General features: G+C 40.7%; 1 protein-coding gene across 2 annotated transcripts; it reads left to right on the plus strand.

Moving 5' to 3' along the window:
- Positions 1–640: 640 nt before the first annotated feature.
- Positions 641–18667, plus strand: LOC110375381 (dyslexia-associated protein KIAA0319). 2 transcript variants are annotated; one of them, XM_049845939.2, is made up of 14 exons: positions 642–1156; positions 1499–1732; positions 2034–2569; positions 2853–2973; positions 3249–3478; positions 3779–4001; positions 4288–4445; positions 5454–5594; positions 6376–6616; positions 7707–7897; positions 9878–10168; positions 10536–10752; positions 11229–11396; positions 16400–18667. In XM_049845939.2, the coding sequence occupies exons 1-14, from the start codon at positions 994–996 to the stop codon at positions 16564–16566; spliced, it is 3081 nt and encodes a 1026-aa protein (XP_049701896.2). In that variant the 5' UTR covers positions 642–993; the 3' UTR covers positions 16567–18667. The 2 variants fall into 2 exon arrangements, with proteins under 2 accessions (XP_063895158.1, XP_049701896.2); XM_064039088.1 differs by lacking the exon at positions 16400–18667 and having other exon boundaries at positions 641–1156; positions 11229–11996.
- Positions 18668–18942: the final 275 nt, after the last annotated feature.

Below are 18942 nucleotides of genomic sequence, written 5' to 3' on the forward strand. Positions count from 1 at the left end.
ACTGACTCAGTATTCATAATTCTGCCTTGCTTATTCCGAACAAGTGATTGTAAAAAAATCCTGCGCCTGTCGTAGGTACCTTACCTAGCGTGGAAATAGAAATTCGCTCGTGTAGGTATACGAGTGGTGATTTGGCGTATAACTTGTTAGGAAGGGAGAATTTCGCAGGAGGGCAATATTTTTCACGCCGACTAACTTGGTACTATCTATTTTTTTATTTTTTTACAATCGGTCGCAGCGTCGTCTGTCTAATTTTAAATATGATTAACTTTAAAACGGCCAATTAAAACTGGGTTGGCCGGTGATTTTTCAATTTTTAATGAAACTGAGCCGTAATTGAGTAATAAAAATATTTTGCAATTTAAATTTTCGTTGTCTAAAGTCATTGCGCAATCTTTAATACTAACTCTACTCGGTTAATTTTACACATTTCGTAATATTTATTTCGATTTGCGCATTTTAATTGATCGTCTAAAGAATGCCTAAGGAGTTTCGAATTTTGTCTTTGCCTTGCCTTTGATAAAAACAGTAAAACGTCACATACGTCATAAACTGTCGCGAATACAGCACGTTCCAGGTAAACGGAACTTCCAGTACCATTTAAGGCATTCCAAATTTTGAAGAATGAGATAAAAAATGCGCACATCTACCGATAGAACGTGAAGCAACTAACTTGTGTTTCTTAATTTATGCCTGAGTTTTATTACTTTGTTTGATCATCAGATTTTCTTTCAGTCAATTTAATGTCATTCTGAAGTTGTCCGACGTTTTCAATTTACAATGAGAAATGAGGAATTTCGATTATTTCTAGCTGTATCAGAGTTAACAAAACAAAACAGTTAAATTGGTCGTCCCACGCGAAAATTGCATATCTTTCGTTACGTTTAGGTTCCTGTGATTGAGATAACTGAATTCGTGCAGTATATTTTACCATCGAAGGGAAACAGTGCGACGAAACTAATAAATCTCTGAATATTTTTTAGATAATCCAAAATGAACAGTATTCATAACATATGTTTGAGTTTATTTATTATAGTGGTTTTATTAAACATCAGACTATGTTTCTCTCAGTACAATAAACCATGGAGTGAAAAGTATGAAAGCAATAAGTGCCCTAAGCTTTATCCAAAGAATTTTTTGAACTACATGCCAGTTGGTAAGTAATTTGCCGTCTAGTGCTTCAGTGATTAAATTATTAGAAGATTAATTATTTAAGTACCTACTAAGAGTAATATTTTATTAAAACTACTTAGGACAACTAACAGCTGTTAATGACTTTGCTTTAACTAAAATATTTTTTGATACTTTAAGAACAATTTCTCAGTCAAATTAAAGTTACTTATGCAACATATATCTTTAAATAAAAGAAAAGTAATTTCGGTCAGTGGGTCGTCTTAGGGTTTCACAAATCTAAAAAAAAATAAGTACATAGTTGCATCAACTAAGATCACAAGTTTACAAATCCAAAATTCACATACACAATTTATTATTTCTTTAGGAAATCTAACAGCTGGAAACTATACAGAAAAACCTAATTTAAAAGGCTTAAAACAATGTGTGATGGAATGCTGTCTATCGGACACCTGCAACATAGTCTTCATATATGACTTGAGATGCTTCCACGTGGAGTGTGTCAGTGACGAGCTGTGCTTGCCTCTGCAGAGGACTGGGAGCCGCAAGTGGGAGGCCTCACATGTATCCATGATACTTGTGAAACCAGTGCTACCTAATGGTAAATTATGTAGTCCATTTTTTTTAAACTTATCTACATGTTTAAACAAAAAGTGAAAAAATATTTTCTAGCTTACTATTGTCTCTTATACCTATTTAAAAAATATGTAGATTTAAAAAAACCTCATTTTATTACCAAGTAGTAAACACATAATAAGGTACCTACATGATAAATATAAACCATTTTAACACTTCCTCGATTGTTTAAATGTAGGTATTTAAATGATAAGAATAATAAATAACATTGTTAATGCCTCTGCTGACAGATATGTTCAAAGCTTCATAAATATTTTCTATTACAGAAAACTGGTCAGATATATTGGATCAATCTAGTTATAGGCCAGTGAACAACAACTTTTCTCCTGAGGATGATTCCTTATATGCCCCTTACACAAGTCACCGCAATGACTTGCTCAATGATGACGAGGAATCCAACTTTTTGTCCCATTTCCTCAACAACTTGCCTACAATGGACGATGATGAAGCAAGAACCTTTGACAAATACCGTGACAATAACGACAGTGACATGATCATGGATGCATCAAATTTTCTGGAGAAGATACCCTGTGAACTAGGGGCTGGTGATTGTCCATTTAACTCAGAATGTATACCAGTGGGTCATAAAATGCGAGGTGGTATTTGCAAATGTGTGCCCGGCACAGAGGAGAATGCTCAAGGAGCTTGCGTTCAGACGATGAGACCGTTTTCTAAAGGCCCAACAATACCAGTTGATGCCATGAAGAAAACTGACGATGAATTGAAAAATGATGTTCTGAAAACTGAAACTTCATCACCAAAGAGTGTGCAAACATTGACAGTTTCTATTTTATCTAAGCAGGTAATCACTTTACTAATGCATTTAGAAATCTAATTCTAGCTAATGTGGAGAGGAAAACGGATTTTACTTAATCAAAGTAATTGTTCTGTGTTATAAGGATAATAATCTTAATTGCATATAATAGGTACTTTGATAAGCCATGCTATATTTCTATTTTGATTTTATTTCTAGTTAGTCGTAGTGGTTGCAAAACTCGACAGCTGCTGATTTCCTTAGAGAGCAGCTATAATCAATAATTGGAAAATATAATATAATGTTAAGGTGCTGTATTTGTATTTGATAGGTACAACTGCCAGACAATGAAGTGACCTTGGCTGCATACACTATACCTGATGAGAAGGCAACAATGAGTCATTACAACTATGTATGGACGCTAGTTGACCAACCGAAGGGAGGTTTTACAGGTAATATAATAAAATGCTCTATTGCTGTTTGTTCCTAGAAGAACTATTTGTTGTGCATTGCAAATGACAGTGAAATAATCCTAAAATATGATAAGCACATCCCATCAATGGCCAATTTATTTTTCAATGCATAAAACAACTATAATAAAGTATCCCTTAAGTTTTTAAATGATATAGGTTTTATCTCACAGTATTTAAAAAAATCTGCAACAAATTTTTTCCAATATACAACCATACGAAAAGTTTTTCATAACTACATCTTTTGTTTCATCAAGGTAACATGAACCAGAACGGAGCTAAAGTCACGCTAACAGACCTGACTGAAGGCCAGTACCGTTTCAAGGTCACAGTGAACGGTACCAACTCTTACGGAGAAGGTTTTGCTAACGTGACGGTGTTACCACCTCACCGCGTGAATACTCCCCCGCAAGTGGTCATCACGCCACAGACACAGACTGTGAAGCTTCCTAATACTGTAGCTGTACTGGATGGCAGCGCTAGCAAGGTAGGAAAGACTCCTTAGACTGTAATGCTGATTATAACTTCAAACTGTTGCGAATCAGAATATAATCAGCCATTGTTCTGTTAATACGGAATTTTGCAGAGATATAAGAAAGTAAAATCAGTAAGCCAAATAAAGAAAATATTTTCTTTGTAGGAACTTATAATATATATCTTTGATCTCCCTTTATGTAACCATCGCGTTCCCAGTGGTCTTTATATTGTGACAATACCTGATTTGAGGTATTTATCAATGCACATAGCTTACATCCATAATTTTAGCTGTGTGTAACATAATCCACAGGATGACGACGCTATCATATCCTGGCACTGGGACTTGACATCAGGCCCTATTGGTTACCAACCTCCTTTGCAAGACGGACCTACTTTAGTACTTAATGATCTGAAACAACCTGGCAACTACACATTTAAACTGACAGTAGAAGACTCAGATCATGTAAAGAATTCAACGGCAGCTAATATAACTGTGTTAAATCATACGGATTATCCACCAGAAGCTAATGCGGGTGAGTTTGAAATAAAGTAAATATTTTCTTTATCTAATAAGAATTCAATTCAAATGTTTCTGTTTTACTAAAATCTTGTGATCACTTATCATAGTTGGTATCTAAAGCACTTTTCACTTTTTCTACTTCATTGATGTACTTCATATAGTGATGAACCAAATCTATATCGATTTATAACAATAAATATTTATTCATTAATTATGATCCATCCCTCGCGAAGTCTATGAATTTTTACTCAATGTAAGCGTAAATCCTAAATCTAATGCGTTTCCTTTTTTTTCTTCAGGCCAAGACGTAATAATATATTTGCCGAACAACAACCTGACTCTGAATGGTAGTCTCTCTACGGACGACCACGAGATCACGTCCTGGGAATGGACGAAATCCGCTGAGGACGAAAACAAAGCTGTCGACATGCAAAACACGCACTCTCCTTATTTACAAGTAGGTTCATGGTATTTTTGCATTCATAATTCATAGGTACTTATTTATGATACACATTATTATATAGATTTGATCGATCTCCGTAACTAATAGTTATTTGATGGACCCATTTTTAACTGACATGAAGTGTTGAATAAATTGCCTATCTCAATCAGACTACTCAGGAAAATCCTTTTTTCTCATTGGCGATGCAATAATATATCACTACATAGTATAAAACAAAGTCGCTTTTTCTGTTCCTATATCCCTTTGTACGCTTAAATTTTCAAAACTACGCAACTTATTTTCATGCGTTTTTTTTATGGATAGAGTGATTAAAGACGAATTTTTATATGTATTGTAATATACATTAATTAGTGGGGAAATACTGTTATCCCGTGCGGAGCCGGAGCGGGTCGCTAGTTTTATTATATTTTGAAATTCACACAAAAGTTAGCATGTTTCTATACATAGGAAGCTATTCCGGTCATGTTCCATTTATTCCTGTTCAATGCCGGCGTCCTTATTATAAACATTACATAAATACCATAGATAAGAGTTAATGAAAAAACGAGGTTTATAATCATATCCTTTTTTGTTATCGCCCCTTATCAATCTAGCGCATGGCGTTTTACAATGTTTCCTCTTTTTATAAACATTCATGCTTTATTTCTGTCGTTTGACTAGGTACTAGTAAAAATTATTAAAGATATTAAGATATTATACTTTGAATAGCACAATAAATAAGACAAGGGGCAGATATTAACAATAATCATTAAGAAAAAATCTTATTTGACTGCATATGTATATTTCTTCAGAAGCCTTTGACATTTACACTTTATAAAGACATGATACCTACATCCAGACGTTTTTTCACACACGCTACAGAATGAACATCAGCGGGATTTTTTCCAGGTCACTGACACTTCAGTATAGTAGGTAGTTTAGAAATGTGTACAAATCTTGTTAACTGCCATCAGATATCTCAAGATCGGCAATCTCATACTAACTCCGGATTTAATATTCCAGCTGTCGAATCTATCGGAAGGCGTGTACACATTCGTGCTGAAAGTGACGGATTCCTCCGGCCAGTCGTCCACGGCCGACGTGCACGTGTTTGTCAAACCGCCAACCAACACGCCGCCCGTCGCTGATGCACAAGCTGAGGCTGTAAGTATAAACGAACCTAGGTTTTTATGAAAATTATATTTGCTGGTATTTAAAGCACACAAGTTACACTCACATGGGCAAAGTTGGGTACATGAAAAAAGACTAACATATTGTTAGTTTGCATCGTATTTCTGTTTTGTAAAGAAATAAAAAAAAACTTCTGGCTATAGATAAAATATTAGTTGCTGAATAATCAGATAGATTTTGCTACGATAGTAAATTCGAATGCCCCTTTATATGCTAATCGAAATTCAAAGATTTCTAATGAATACTCAAGGTGGAAGAAACTACATTATAAATATGTATGTACCTGTCATGGCAAGGGATGTTTATGTAACAATAAAATGCATGATCGCTACTAATAAATTGTTCTCTTAACAAGTGAATTATGAAGTCTTCGGATAACGTAACTGGAGGTAAATAATAATATGTTGTGCATATGCATGTTGTCTCTTTAACTAATGTTATGACAAATTGTTGTGAAGGATCATCTCTTCTACCCAACCACTGCATGATACCAAACCTACTGACAAACGATAAAACTGAAAAATGGTTCCTTGCGATGTTTAACCATCACAGAAGACGGTTTATAAAAAAAATATTCTGATTTGCATTGCCAGCTTCCGAAATATATGAAATTACTTTGGCCTTTTCCGGGTTATAAATGAAGAGGTAATCGCCATCACAAAGTAGCTGCTGACTATCCGAACTTATCTAAATTGTAAACAAATCGCAACGAACCATACCAGCTAATCAACACTGTAATATAATATACTTGCAGTTCATATCACTACCGCAAACGTGGATCATCCTGAACGGTTCCGCATCGCACGATGACCATAGGATAGTCGCGTACACCTGGCGTTGCCTGTCTGGCCCTACTAACTCTAACATTATCAACTTTAACGAGTCCGTTGCGAATGCCACGGCTCTTACAAAAGGGCAATACGTGTTCTCGCTGACTGTACTCGACGACAATGGAAATTCTGCATCAGATAATGTCACCGTCACTGTTACTCAAAGTAAGTTTGCTAATTTTTTGTATGATATAAACTTCAGAACGTAGTATTAGGTTGTAACAATGTAATTGGGACCAGAATTCTGCGAAATATGTCTAAAAAAATATGCTTATAAGAAGTGTTTGCTTCGATATCAGAAGGTTTAAGCTATTTCACCATTTCTGGTGTCAACTACACACAGTATAAGTTAGTGTTATGTTTTTTTATGTATATATATGGGAATATTACTAATTATGACATTCCCATATTATTCTCAAGCTGGGAACACTAGGGCAAAAAACATACAAGAAGTTGTTTTTTTTAACAAAATTCAAATACATATTTTACTAATATTTTCATGGTCAAATGAAATAGTGATGTCTGTAAAAATATAATAAGTAATGCATGATTGTGAATTATATTCATATTTGATTATGTGCTTATGGTTTATATGTCATTTTCACTGATTTTTCATGGACTAACGTACACTATATCATACGAACCATATAAATAACAGCATCAAAAAACCAAACACTCTAATTACCGTCTCCCATCGCGCAAGCAAACACTATCTCTATTATTTAACTCTACATTAGAAATGATTGAACTATAAATTCTTTCAAGCTCGAGTTTAGAATAATAGTAGATTTTTTTTTCATGCATAACACTTCCTTACCAAAGACATTAGAAATACATACTTAATATTGACTTACAACCTCTGACAATCCTGCCCGCAGATAAAAACAGTCCTCCGAAAGCGGACGCGGGCGGTGACCTAGTACTGAACTTGCCAGTAACAGTGCTCATACTCAACGATGTGTTAAACGTCAGATATTAATATCGATAATCGACAAAACGTCCCTTACCATAGACATCAGAAAAACCTAATCTATATTCTTATTAAAACCTTTAACAAACCCACAGATAAAAACAGACCTCCGAAAGCGGACGCGGGCGTGACCTAGTACTGAACTTACCAGTAACAGTGCTCATACAGAACGACGTGTTAAACGTCAGATATTAATACCTATCGATAATCGACAAAACGTCCCTTACCTTAGAGATCATAAATACCAAATTTATATTCCTTTTAAAACCTCTAACAAACCCACAGATAAGAACAGTCCCCCAAAAGCGGACGCGGGCGGTGACCTAGTACTGAACTTACCAGTGACAGTGCTCATACTGAATGGATCCAAGTCTTCGGACGACTTTCGCATCGTGTCGTGGAAGTGGACCCGCTCGCCGTCCGGCCTGGCTGCGGGGACGGTGATACTTAACTCTGATACACAACCCGTGCTTATGGTAAGTAGTCACAAATTGGAGAATAAAGAATTTTGAAATTGAAGCACGGAATAATTACTCTCTATCTAGAGGGATAACATCAGGCAGTTTCAGAACACATTCAGAATGATAACAATTATTACAATCGGAAAAACCTTAACCAACCGTCAATTTTTAGGGTTCCGTACCTCAAAAGGAAAAAACGGAACCCTTATAGGATCACTTTGTTGTCCGTCTGTCTGTCTGTCTGTCTGTCAAGACCCTTTATCTCAAGAACGCGTGGACGTATCAAGCTGAAATTCACATGAAGTACTCAAATTTATTGTCCCTTTAAGCTGTGAAAATATCAAACTTCTAAGCCAAGCCAATCAAAAGATACAGCCGATTATGTCGATATTTTCAACAAATTTTCGGCACTCGCAAAGGAATCAAAACCTACAGGATACTTCCCGTAAACTCAGAGTCTTGAAATTTGGCATGAAGCATTGTCATATAATGCAAATATAGGAAAAATTACGAAAATCTCATTTTTTTAGTTATATAATGTAAAAAAAAATATTTTAATAAAATGAAACTTACTACCTTATTTCTCACGAACGAATAAAGGTATCAAATTGAAATTTATACCAAATACCTAGGTCTATTGTCCCTTTAGGCAGTGAAAAAATCAAACATCTAAGTTAACGCGATCAAAAGATACAGCAGTTATACCGACACCTTAGACGAATTTCCGTCACACGCTAGGGAATCAAAACCTACAAGGTACTTCCCGTGAACTCAGAATCTTGAAATTCGGCAAGAAGCAACGTTAGGTATATAGTACAGATAAAGGAAAAATTGCGAAAATGATAAATTTGAAGTTACATAAAATATTAAAATATTATCAAATCAAATCAAATATTTTCCTCATTTCAATGGGGAATTTAAACGACCAAGTTTGACGGATTTGAGAAATCATTTCTTTGTAGTAAAAGAGTATACTCGCCGTTTATTTCCATTGTCATCAGGTCAGGATCTGATGATGGAAATCCTGAGAAATCGAGGGCAACTATCAGAAATTGTAGGCATGCGTAGGATTAAAACTTGATTCTCAGATGTATGTCTGGTGATACTATCAAACAGTGAAGGTTTAGAGCTTTCTTGATGATGGAGACGTGAGAAAGTCGAGAGAACTCCTCAACGGTATGATTTAGTAACGTCGTGTTTGGGCTTATATTATTCGTATTGACGAGAACTTTTCACAAAAAAAAAACAACTTCTAAAAACAACAAGAAAACTGTTTATATGCATCGGTCTAGATCTCGGTGGTAAAATAAATATAGATGCATCCTCTAGACACCGACTTCTAGATCGATGCACCTAACATCTTTTTAATTTCTTTCTTGCTTTTGTTTTCTTGTTGCTTTTTTATATGTTTGAAGTTGAATTTGTTTGTAAAATGCTACAAAATAAAATAAAGCCGACTTTATAAAACAAAGAAAGGGACAGAATTACACTTTTGTCAAGCCAGCAGCCCCGAATCCTACTCTCTAGCAGTCGTTGTTACAATTCGACAGTTACAAGTCGTCAGGCAGTTTCGAAAAAAAACCTGAAACTGGGGCTCGTTAGGTGATTAATCCCTCAAAAATAAAAGATCCCATTAGTACTCGATTCTCATCACCTAAAATAAAATAAGCTCCAACACAAGGTTACGTTATAAATTGTAAAGGAGTTCCCATAACTATATCTGATCTTTGCTATCGATCCCACAATGGCAGTCAAAACCTATCTATGTGGAAAGTTGCGGTTGGCGCGAGACTCGCTTTTTATCTATACAGGATTTGTACGGAACTCTCGGTGCGCGAGTCCGACTCGCACTTGGCCGGTTTATTTACACTTCGAGCGCAACATTTTATTGAGAGATGCATTTTTTAAATTTAATGAATAAAAAACAGGGCCCATCATTTCAAACATTTTCAAATAAAATTTCACATGGCAATCATAATTTCTTCCCGTCCACAGCTGACAAACATAGAAGCAGGCAGATACGTATACGAGCTAACAGTGACGGACGACCAAGGCGAGTCAGACAAAGACACAGTGAGCGTGCAGGTCAAACCTGACCCCCTAGAGATGAACCTCATGGAGTTGACCTTGAACGTGCCCATTTCGACCTTCACGCAAAGTCAACTCGACTCGCTAGTGCAGAAGATGACCCTGCTCCTCAAAGATGATATCAGAGTTAATGTCACGGAGGTCCACGGACAAATTGATTCTGGAAATACACAGTTGATTTTCTTCCTGTCTGAGCAGGTAAGAATTTTTTTTTGTGTTTTTGCAAAGTTGATATTTAATTAATGCAATATTTTTTCTCTCATTTGTGAGTTCTGTTAACATTTTCCGCCACTTACTCTGAACATTAGGGCGGGCGTTTTAGTGTAAAAAGTACCTATAATTTTTTTGACTTTGTGAGTATATGATACATGCAATAGTTACAGCGCCAATTAGATTTACTTAGCTCAATTTTATTCCAACATCTGACTACCGCTCGCACAAATGGATATCCCGCCTCATCATCATCTTCCGAGCTCTTTTCTCAACTATAATGGGGTCAGCCGTACCAGTGTTTTAGAAGGTGGAGCGACCGCCCTAAGCTACTTTACACCTCCCAAATTTCCAGGACAAACCAGTAGAAGGTATTCGTGCCCTCTCCCTGGTGCGGGGCACATCGGGCGCGTGGGGCTTGTGGGGCGGCGGCGCGGTGCGGTCGCTGCGCTGCCTGAGCACGTGCTCGGGCCGCGGCGTGTGCGACCACGCGGCGCGCGTCTGTCGCTGCGACGCCTTCTGGATGCAGAGCCTGTTGGCGCAGCTCGATCCCGACGCGCAGCCTGACTGCGGTAACTATATATGTTGCACTACTTAAGGATTTTTTTTGCTGAGCACTAGAATATAAGAAAACAATATTGCTACTTCTAAAATAATACTTATATTGACAGTGTTGACACACATTAACAATTATTTAAAACTAGCTTCCGCCCGCGATTTTACCCGCGTCCCGTAGCCCGGTTTCAGCTATCTCCCCTCTAATTTTCAGCTTGAAACGATTCAGCCAATGTGTAAATCACATGACTTTCTTATATACATTTATATATAAAGATATAGAGTGTATACCTAAATAGTCTTTGACTGTGCATTTTCTGCAGACGTCGCGGTCGACACGACTCGCGCCGTTCGGCAATATTTTAGCATCAAGTATATGAGTAAAGAATTGATTATTCTATATTTAGCGTGGTTTTTTCGTCGCTTCAATGCATCTACTTACAAAATAGTGTATAATCAAATCCGAAAAATAAATAATATTGTTTTTCGTTAGAATGGTCTGTGGTGTACGCGAGCCTGGGCGGGGTGGGCGCGCTGTGCGGGGTGTGCGCGCTGGGCTGGGCGGCGGCGCGCGCGCTGCGCCGGCTGTGCGCGCCGCGCAAGCCGCGCGCCAGGTCCAAGTACCGCCTGCTGCCGCTCGCCGAGCACGACGACAAGCCATGTGAGTATACTGTCAGAGTGGCCGGTGCTGTACGCGAGCCTGGGCGGGGTGGGCGCGCTGTGCGGGGTGTGCGCGCTGGGCTGGGCGGCGGCGCGCGCGCTGCGCCGGCTGTGCGCGCCGCGCAAGCCGCGCGCCAGGTCCAAGTACCGCCTGCTGCCGCTCGCCGAGCACGACGACAAGCCATGTGAGTATACTGTCAGAGTGGCCGGTGGTGTACGCGAGCCTGGGCGGGGTGGGCGCGCTGTGCGGGGTGTGCGCGCTGGGCTGGGCGGCGGCGCGCGCGCTGCGCCGGCTGTGCGCGCCGCGCAAGCCGCGCGCCAGGTCCAAGTACCGCCTGCTGCCGCTCGCCGAGCACGACGACAAGCCATGTGAGTATACTGTCAGAGTGGCCGGTGGTGTACGCGAGCCTGGGCGGGGTGGGCGCGCTGTGCGGGGTGTGCGCGCTGGGCTGGGCGGCGGCGCGCGCGCTGCGCCGGCTGTGCGCGCCGCGCAAGCCGCGCGCCAGGTCCAAGTACCGCCTGCTGCCGCTCGCCGAGCACGACGACAAGCCATGTGAGTATACTGTCAGAGTGGCCGGTGGTGTACGCGAGCCTGGGCGGGGTGGGCGCGCTGTGCGGGGTGTGCGCGCTGGGCTGGGCGGCGGCGCGCGCGCTGCGCCGGCTGTGCGCCGCGCAAGCCGCGCGCCAGGTCCAAGTACCGCCTGCTGCCGCTCGCCGAGCACGACGACAAGCCATGTGAGTATACTGTCAGAGTGGCCGGTGGTGTACGCGAGCCTGGGCGGGGTGGGCGCGCTGTGCGGGGTGTGCGCGCTGGCTGGCGGCGGCGCGCGCTGCGCCGGCTGTGCGCGCCGCGCAAGCCGCGCGCCAGGTCCAAGTACCGCCTGCTGCCGCTCGCCGAGCACGACGACAAGCCATGTGAGTATACTGTCAAGGTGCGTACAGGTGCGTACGGATAGCGCGTTCCTGTGTTACGCGTAGTTAGGAAACACTGTCCATGCGTACATTGGATACGCGTACAGCTCCTGTACGGACCGCCGCGAACCTGTACGCGAGGTCAATCGATCCAGAGCGCTCCGCGAGCCCCAGTCATTCGCCATGACTCCGACAAGAACACGCGTGTTTATTCATTTTGCCGTCCAAATATAGCGTAGCCGGCCGCGTGCGTCCTCTTTGACGCGCGACCAAAAACCGACGCACAGTATATTATTTTGCTTCAAAAGCGGACATCATCTTTTTATTGTAAATTCTGAAGGATATAACTGTTATATAATATAATATGAAACACCAGTTTGAATATATTTCTTAATTTTGAAGCTACGAGAGTTTTTTTGAAAGGTCAATGAACTTTGTCAAAAAGTTTTTTGCAGATATTTCCCAAAATAACAAACTCTCGCTTTATTTAAAATTAACCATGAATTGAAGGTTGTTTTAATAATATTGTGTATAAATTACAAGTCTTTGCTTTCGCTGGAATGCGAGAAAAAAAATATTTGTTTAATTTTGCAAAATAAATTATATAAATTTTTCTATACGACATTAGCATTTTGTTTTACCACCAAAATACACTCTAGTTATGTAGCGTCTTACTGTGAAAAATTGGAACATTTAACGTGCAGGACTTCAGAGCTATAACGTTTCTAAGTTTTTTAACAATTTCTATGGAAATAGGGTTGTCAAAAAAAGCATGAGTTTATTTAATGGGACTATACGGTGTGATGAAATACAGTTCTAGATTATGTTATTTAGGTATGTTATGGAAAAATTGCACAATATCTATTAGCAACATTTGTTAAAAATATTGAACCACCTCGAGATAAAACAAATGTGGAATATCAGTTTTTTATTTTATAATAATATGAAAGCAAAATACATGAAGCATGAATGCTACCGGAGGTGAAGCAGGAACCAAAAACGCAGTTGAAACTGCGGTGGATAGCCAGTATTAAAATTTAAGTTTATGAAAGAAAAGGGAATTACCAAAAAAAAAACAAATATCAGTTTACGCCACATCTTCAGTATCTGAAATAATGAGGATTTTGTCTGAAGTTAGTTCCACTTCTTCAAATTCGAAAATAGAATCCGTTGGGATATAACGCACATTGTCCATTGTCACTTCCAACAGAGAATAAACCTTTGGGGGTAAAGATTTTTTAGGTGTACTTCTTTTATTGTGGGATATGGTAGATAAATATGGATCAGATGATTCAAGTCCACGGTGAAATAAGTCTGTGATAGTTATTTCAAATTAAAACTAAAACACTGTCATGTATGCCACCATGAATGGCATCTCAGGAAACAATTGACCAATAATTTTAAAATCCATATTAAGAAGACAAAAATAAAATTACGGTGACTGTAATTTAAGAGAAATCAAAGAGTTGGGTGACAACAACAAAACTGAATACAATTTTAAGTCTTATAACCCCCTTATAACCAACAAATAGGTACATGGCGTAATGCTAATTTTAATATTATGTGATAAAAATAAGATAAAAGAGACAGATATTATATTATAGGAATTTTAAAAGACCTTTTCTTTGACTACTGTCATCTACTAAACCTTAAATAAATATAACGACCATCACTGAAGTAAACCATACACTTGAGTGACAACCCTAAATTAAAATTTTAAAATTTAATATCTCCGAAGTCCTATGTTTAAAGTATCTAGTTTTTTTTGTGGGAGTAATAGGTACAGCAACTAATAATATGGCATTTGAAAAAAATGCTAATATTGCAGGACATCTCAGAAAAAAAATAAAAACTAAATACCAGAAAAAAAATTTTTTCGTCGAGACTAGTCGAGATTTTTTAACTTTTTCAATATAAATAGGTGCCTGAAATACATTTGAATCATAACCAAAAAACATGTAATGGAAAAAAATATTAAAAACGGAAATAAAACGTTTCTTTGGTTTCTATGGACTTTTCTCGATTTTCAATATTTTTCGAAAACTATGATAGATAACGTCACCGGAGTTTTATTAGGGGATTTGTTCGATTTCTACCTTTCTAAATAGCATATAAAATGAGGATGTCCGCGTTTGAGGCAAAATTACACACTGTGCGACGGACGGTGGCTCGCGCTGCGACTTGGCTCGCGCGGTACGCGTACCCCAAGAGTGAACGCGTAGCTGCAGGTATGGACTAGGCGTTCCGGATACGCGTAAACTGAGTACGCGTACCAGGGTACGCGCAATCCGTACGCACCTTCAGAGTGGCCGGTGGTGTACGCGAGCCTGGGCGGGGTGGGCGCGCTGTGCGGGGTGTGCGCGCTGGGCTGGGCGGCGGCGCGCGCGCTGCGCCGGCTGTGCGCGCCGCGCAAGCCGCGCGCCAGGTCCAAGTACCGCCTGCTGCCGCTCGCCGAGCACGACGACAAGCCATGTGAGTATACTGTCAGAGTGGCCGGTGGTGTACGCGAGCCTGGCGGGTGGGCGCGCTGTGCGGTGTGCGCGCTGGGCGGCGGCGCGCGCGCTGCGCCGTGCGCGCCGCGCAAGCCGCGCGCCAGGTCCGCCGCCTGCTGCCGCTCGCCGAGCACGACGACAAGCCATGTGAGTATACTGTCAGAGTGGCCGGTGGTGTACGCGAGCCTGGGCGGGGTGGGCGCGCTGTGCGGGGTGTGCGCGCTGGGCTGGGCGGCGGCGCGCGCGCTGCGCCGGCTGTGCGCGCCGCGCAAGCCGCGCGCCAGGTCCAAGTACCGCCTGCTGCCGCTCGCCGAGCACGACGACAAGCCATGTGAGTATACTGTCAGAGTGGCCGGTGGTGTACGCGAGCCTGGGCCGGGTGGGCGCGCTGTGCGGGGTGTGCGCGCTGGGCTGGGCGGCGCGCGCTGCGCCGGCTGTGCGCCGCGCAAGCCGCGCGCCAGGTCCGTACCGCCTGCTGCCGCTCGCCGAGCACGACGACAAGCCATGTGAGTATACTGTCAGAGTGGCCGGTGGTGTACGCGAGCCTGGCGGGTGGGCGCGCTGTGCGGGTGTGCGGGCTGGCGGCGGCGCGCGCGCTGCGCCGGCTGCGCCGCGCAAGCCGCGCGCCAGGTCCAGTACCGCCTGCTGCCGCTCGCCGAGCACGACGACAAGCCATGTGAGTATACTGTCAGAGTGGCCGGTGGTGTACGCGAGCCTGGGCGGGGTGGGCGCGCTGTGCGGGGTGTGCGCGCTGGGCTGGGCGGCGGCGCGCGCTGCGCCGGCGCGCGCGCGCAAGCCGCGCGCCAGGTCCAAGTACCGCCTGCTGCCGCTCGCCGAGCACGACGACAAGCCATGTGAGTATACTGTCAGAGTGGCCGGTGGTGTACGCGAGCCTGGGCGGGGTGGGCGCGCTGTGCGGGGTGTGCGCGCTGCTGGGCGGCGGCGCTGCGCGCTGTGCGCGCGCGCGCCGCGCGCCAGGTCCAAGTACCGCCTGCTGCCGCTCGCCGAGCACGACGACAAGCCATGTGAGTATACTGTCAAGGTGCGTACAGGTGCGTACGGATAGCGCGTTCCTGTGTTACGCGTAGTTAGGAAACACTGTCCATGCGTACATTGGATACGCGTACAGTTCCTGTACGGACCGCCGCGAACCTGTACGCGAGGTCAATCGATCCAGAGCGCTCCGCGAGCCCCAGTCATTCGCCATGACTCCGACAAGAACACGCGTGTTTATTCATTTTGCCGTCCAAATATAGCGTAGCCGGCCGCGTGCGTCCTCTTTGACGCGCGACCAAAAACCGACTGACGGTGGCTCGCGCTGCGAGTTGGCTCGCGCGGTACGCGTACCCCAAGGGTGAACGCGTAGCTACAGGTATGGACTAGGCGTTCCGGATACGCGTAAACTGAGTACGCGTACCAGGGTACGCGCAATCCGTACGCACCTTCAGAGTGGCCGGTGGTGTACGCGAGCCTGGGCCGGGTGCAAACACTGCCAAAGGCTTTCTTAATCCAGAACCAGAAGTACAAACTATTGTTAATCCTCAAAGACATCTACCATTCAAACTGATTGTAACAAAACACATGTTTTCACATTTTGCAGTTACAAGTAAAGACCTATCAGAAACAGAGACGGATTCGGACGTGTTGTTCGAAACTAAAAGCAAGACGACATCGTTCGGCACGCGCGCCATGAACGGCGAGGCGTCTCAAGGCAACGGCTGGAAGAAAAACGGACACTACAAGACTTCTAGAAAAGTGAAGACGTAGTTCATCGCTCTACGCCTTAGCTGCCTACGTATACAGACAGCTATTGGTCACTGTAAGTAAACTTACATATTCCCAACACGGACATTCATAACACGTTGCCATTCCAAATTGTGTATAATAACGCAAATAGTGTTACTGCAGGTAGGATAGAACAAATGCTAGAGTGAATTATAATCGCCTAAAATGTCGTTCATGTTTAGGATAAGTAGGAAGATAACGTCTTTGACATTTACATGTATTGGTTTCATTATGTATATGTAATTTGTTTTGTATTTCTTATATACTGCGTATATATATGTACCTGCTGTACAAAACTCGTATGAAATTCTAAAGATTCAAACAACCCTGTTTGTATAACTTCTCAAGAAACACAATTAACTCTATGACTCAATAATAGTCTATTTCAAACAATTGAAAGAGACGGAATTTAGATTTCAATGCGCTTAGTGAAAAGCCTTATTATATGAAAGCATTTTGTTGATTTACCTTAAAATGACAGCTATTATATTGCAAATAAAATATGTCCCTTCAATAAAAATCGGTTAGGTTCGTTCAGGTAGCTCGTTTTAGAAATTAAAATGCCACAGAGACTATGAGCGTTAAATGTTTAAATGTATGTAATGGAGTCGCCAAAAATGTCAGAATTCAACCGCAAGTATCGTTAAATACAAACAAGTACAGGGGGACCAAATCAGGTTTATTATACATTCCGTTTACTGTTGTCCAATTGTGTTCTGCGCCTTGATATCGGTGGCACGATTGGTTGATCCATGATAGATTAATTTTGGTTGATAACTATAACTTATCCGCCTTTATTTGCAAACAAAGGCACAAAAGAAATAGTCTTAACTTTAATTCCAGCGCGACAAAAAATATGGCTATGAAAAAACTTACTAAATAATGTAGAATGTAGCTAATAGATTAGGATAGGTTTTTTACTTATAAACGTTACATTGAGAGGGTTGCTATATGGAGATGTGGCTTGCAGCAAAAATTTCTTAAGCTTATCTTTTTTCTGAAAATACATTTTGTATCCTCCATTTATTAGATCCTGCATATTTATTACCGATGCGTTTTTGCTATAGTCAACTTATTTAATGAAAATTACAAAAACATATGCCACTACGGTATAAGCCTTCAACGGTAAAAAAGGTTTTTTAGACAAAAAAGTTTCATAGTAATATTGTTGTCATAAGTAAAGTAGTTTTTTTGTATTTTAATCATATAAATACCTAGGTTGTTACATCACATCTCTGTTGCTACATGCAATACCTTTATTTTCATTGACGTGAGAGTTAAGAGCACGTGCGAAGCACAAAATAAAATCATGTATAATTACATTGAACAAGATAACAACCCTGTTGATGTATTATATATTTTTTGTATTAAAATTTGGTCGAATGCAAATGTCTAAAATTGTTATTACAAATCGGAGGTATCAAATAGTTTGTAAGTCTCTATAAGTAGAAATGTATTCTATAGAAATTATGTAAAGTTCTTAAGAAATTGATGTAAGCATAATTTTATTTACAAGTATTATTGCAGCATGGATTATTTTAATCTCCTTTCTTAAATATATAATTACATCAAAGTTATTTATTTGGACAAAACTTTATTGGTATTATTTTTTATTTATTCACTGTTTATATTTTTAATTTATTTATTGGATTTTGTGCATACTATTTACATGACACTTTTCGAGTGTGAAAATGGTAAATGGTATTGTTATCGTTGTTGCAAATTGATACATTTTACCTAATAACTATCATAAGAAACAGTATACTTTGCCATAAATCATATTTTCCTTACATAAAGAATTATTTATAATTATGTAGTAATGTTACGGTTATTGTATCCGTTGTAATTTTTAATTTGCTAAGGCGTTGTTAGTATGGCAAGACATTAAAGTGTGACCAGACTTAAGTTAATATTGCGCATAATTGAATAATCTAGTCGTGTTAAGTGATAATATTTTAGATTTTAGTACACGTTGCATACTATGTATTATTTATGTAAAATATTTTTACTGTGATTTTGACAAGTATTTTATAATTTGAGTGTACTTAAGTTCTTCGGAAATAAAGTCGCAACATGCTTCATAGTCGCTTGTTTTAAATGTTTACCTTCCTCGATTTATAGATATCGCTCACCAGGATGATTTACAAAAGAAATCCCAACGAAATAGAACTCAATACTTACTTATTTTATTTTTAATGTAATAAGCTTTTATATTATATATATATTATTTAATTTCAATGTATGTACATTGAAGTTCAATAACAAAAGTTCAACGATTGCAAAAATAACTTTCCGTGTCGAGAGCAAGTGACCTCGAAATTACCGAAGCCATAGCGGAGACTAGTACAAAGGTACCTA

Source organism: Helicoverpa armigera, chromosome 18 (genome assembly GCF_030705265.1).
Source record: "Helicoverpa armigera isolate CAAS_96S chromosome 18, ASM3070526v1, whole genome shotgun sequence".
NCBI lineage: Eukaryota > Metazoa > Arthropoda > Insecta > Lepidoptera > Noctuidae > Helicoverpa > Helicoverpa armigera.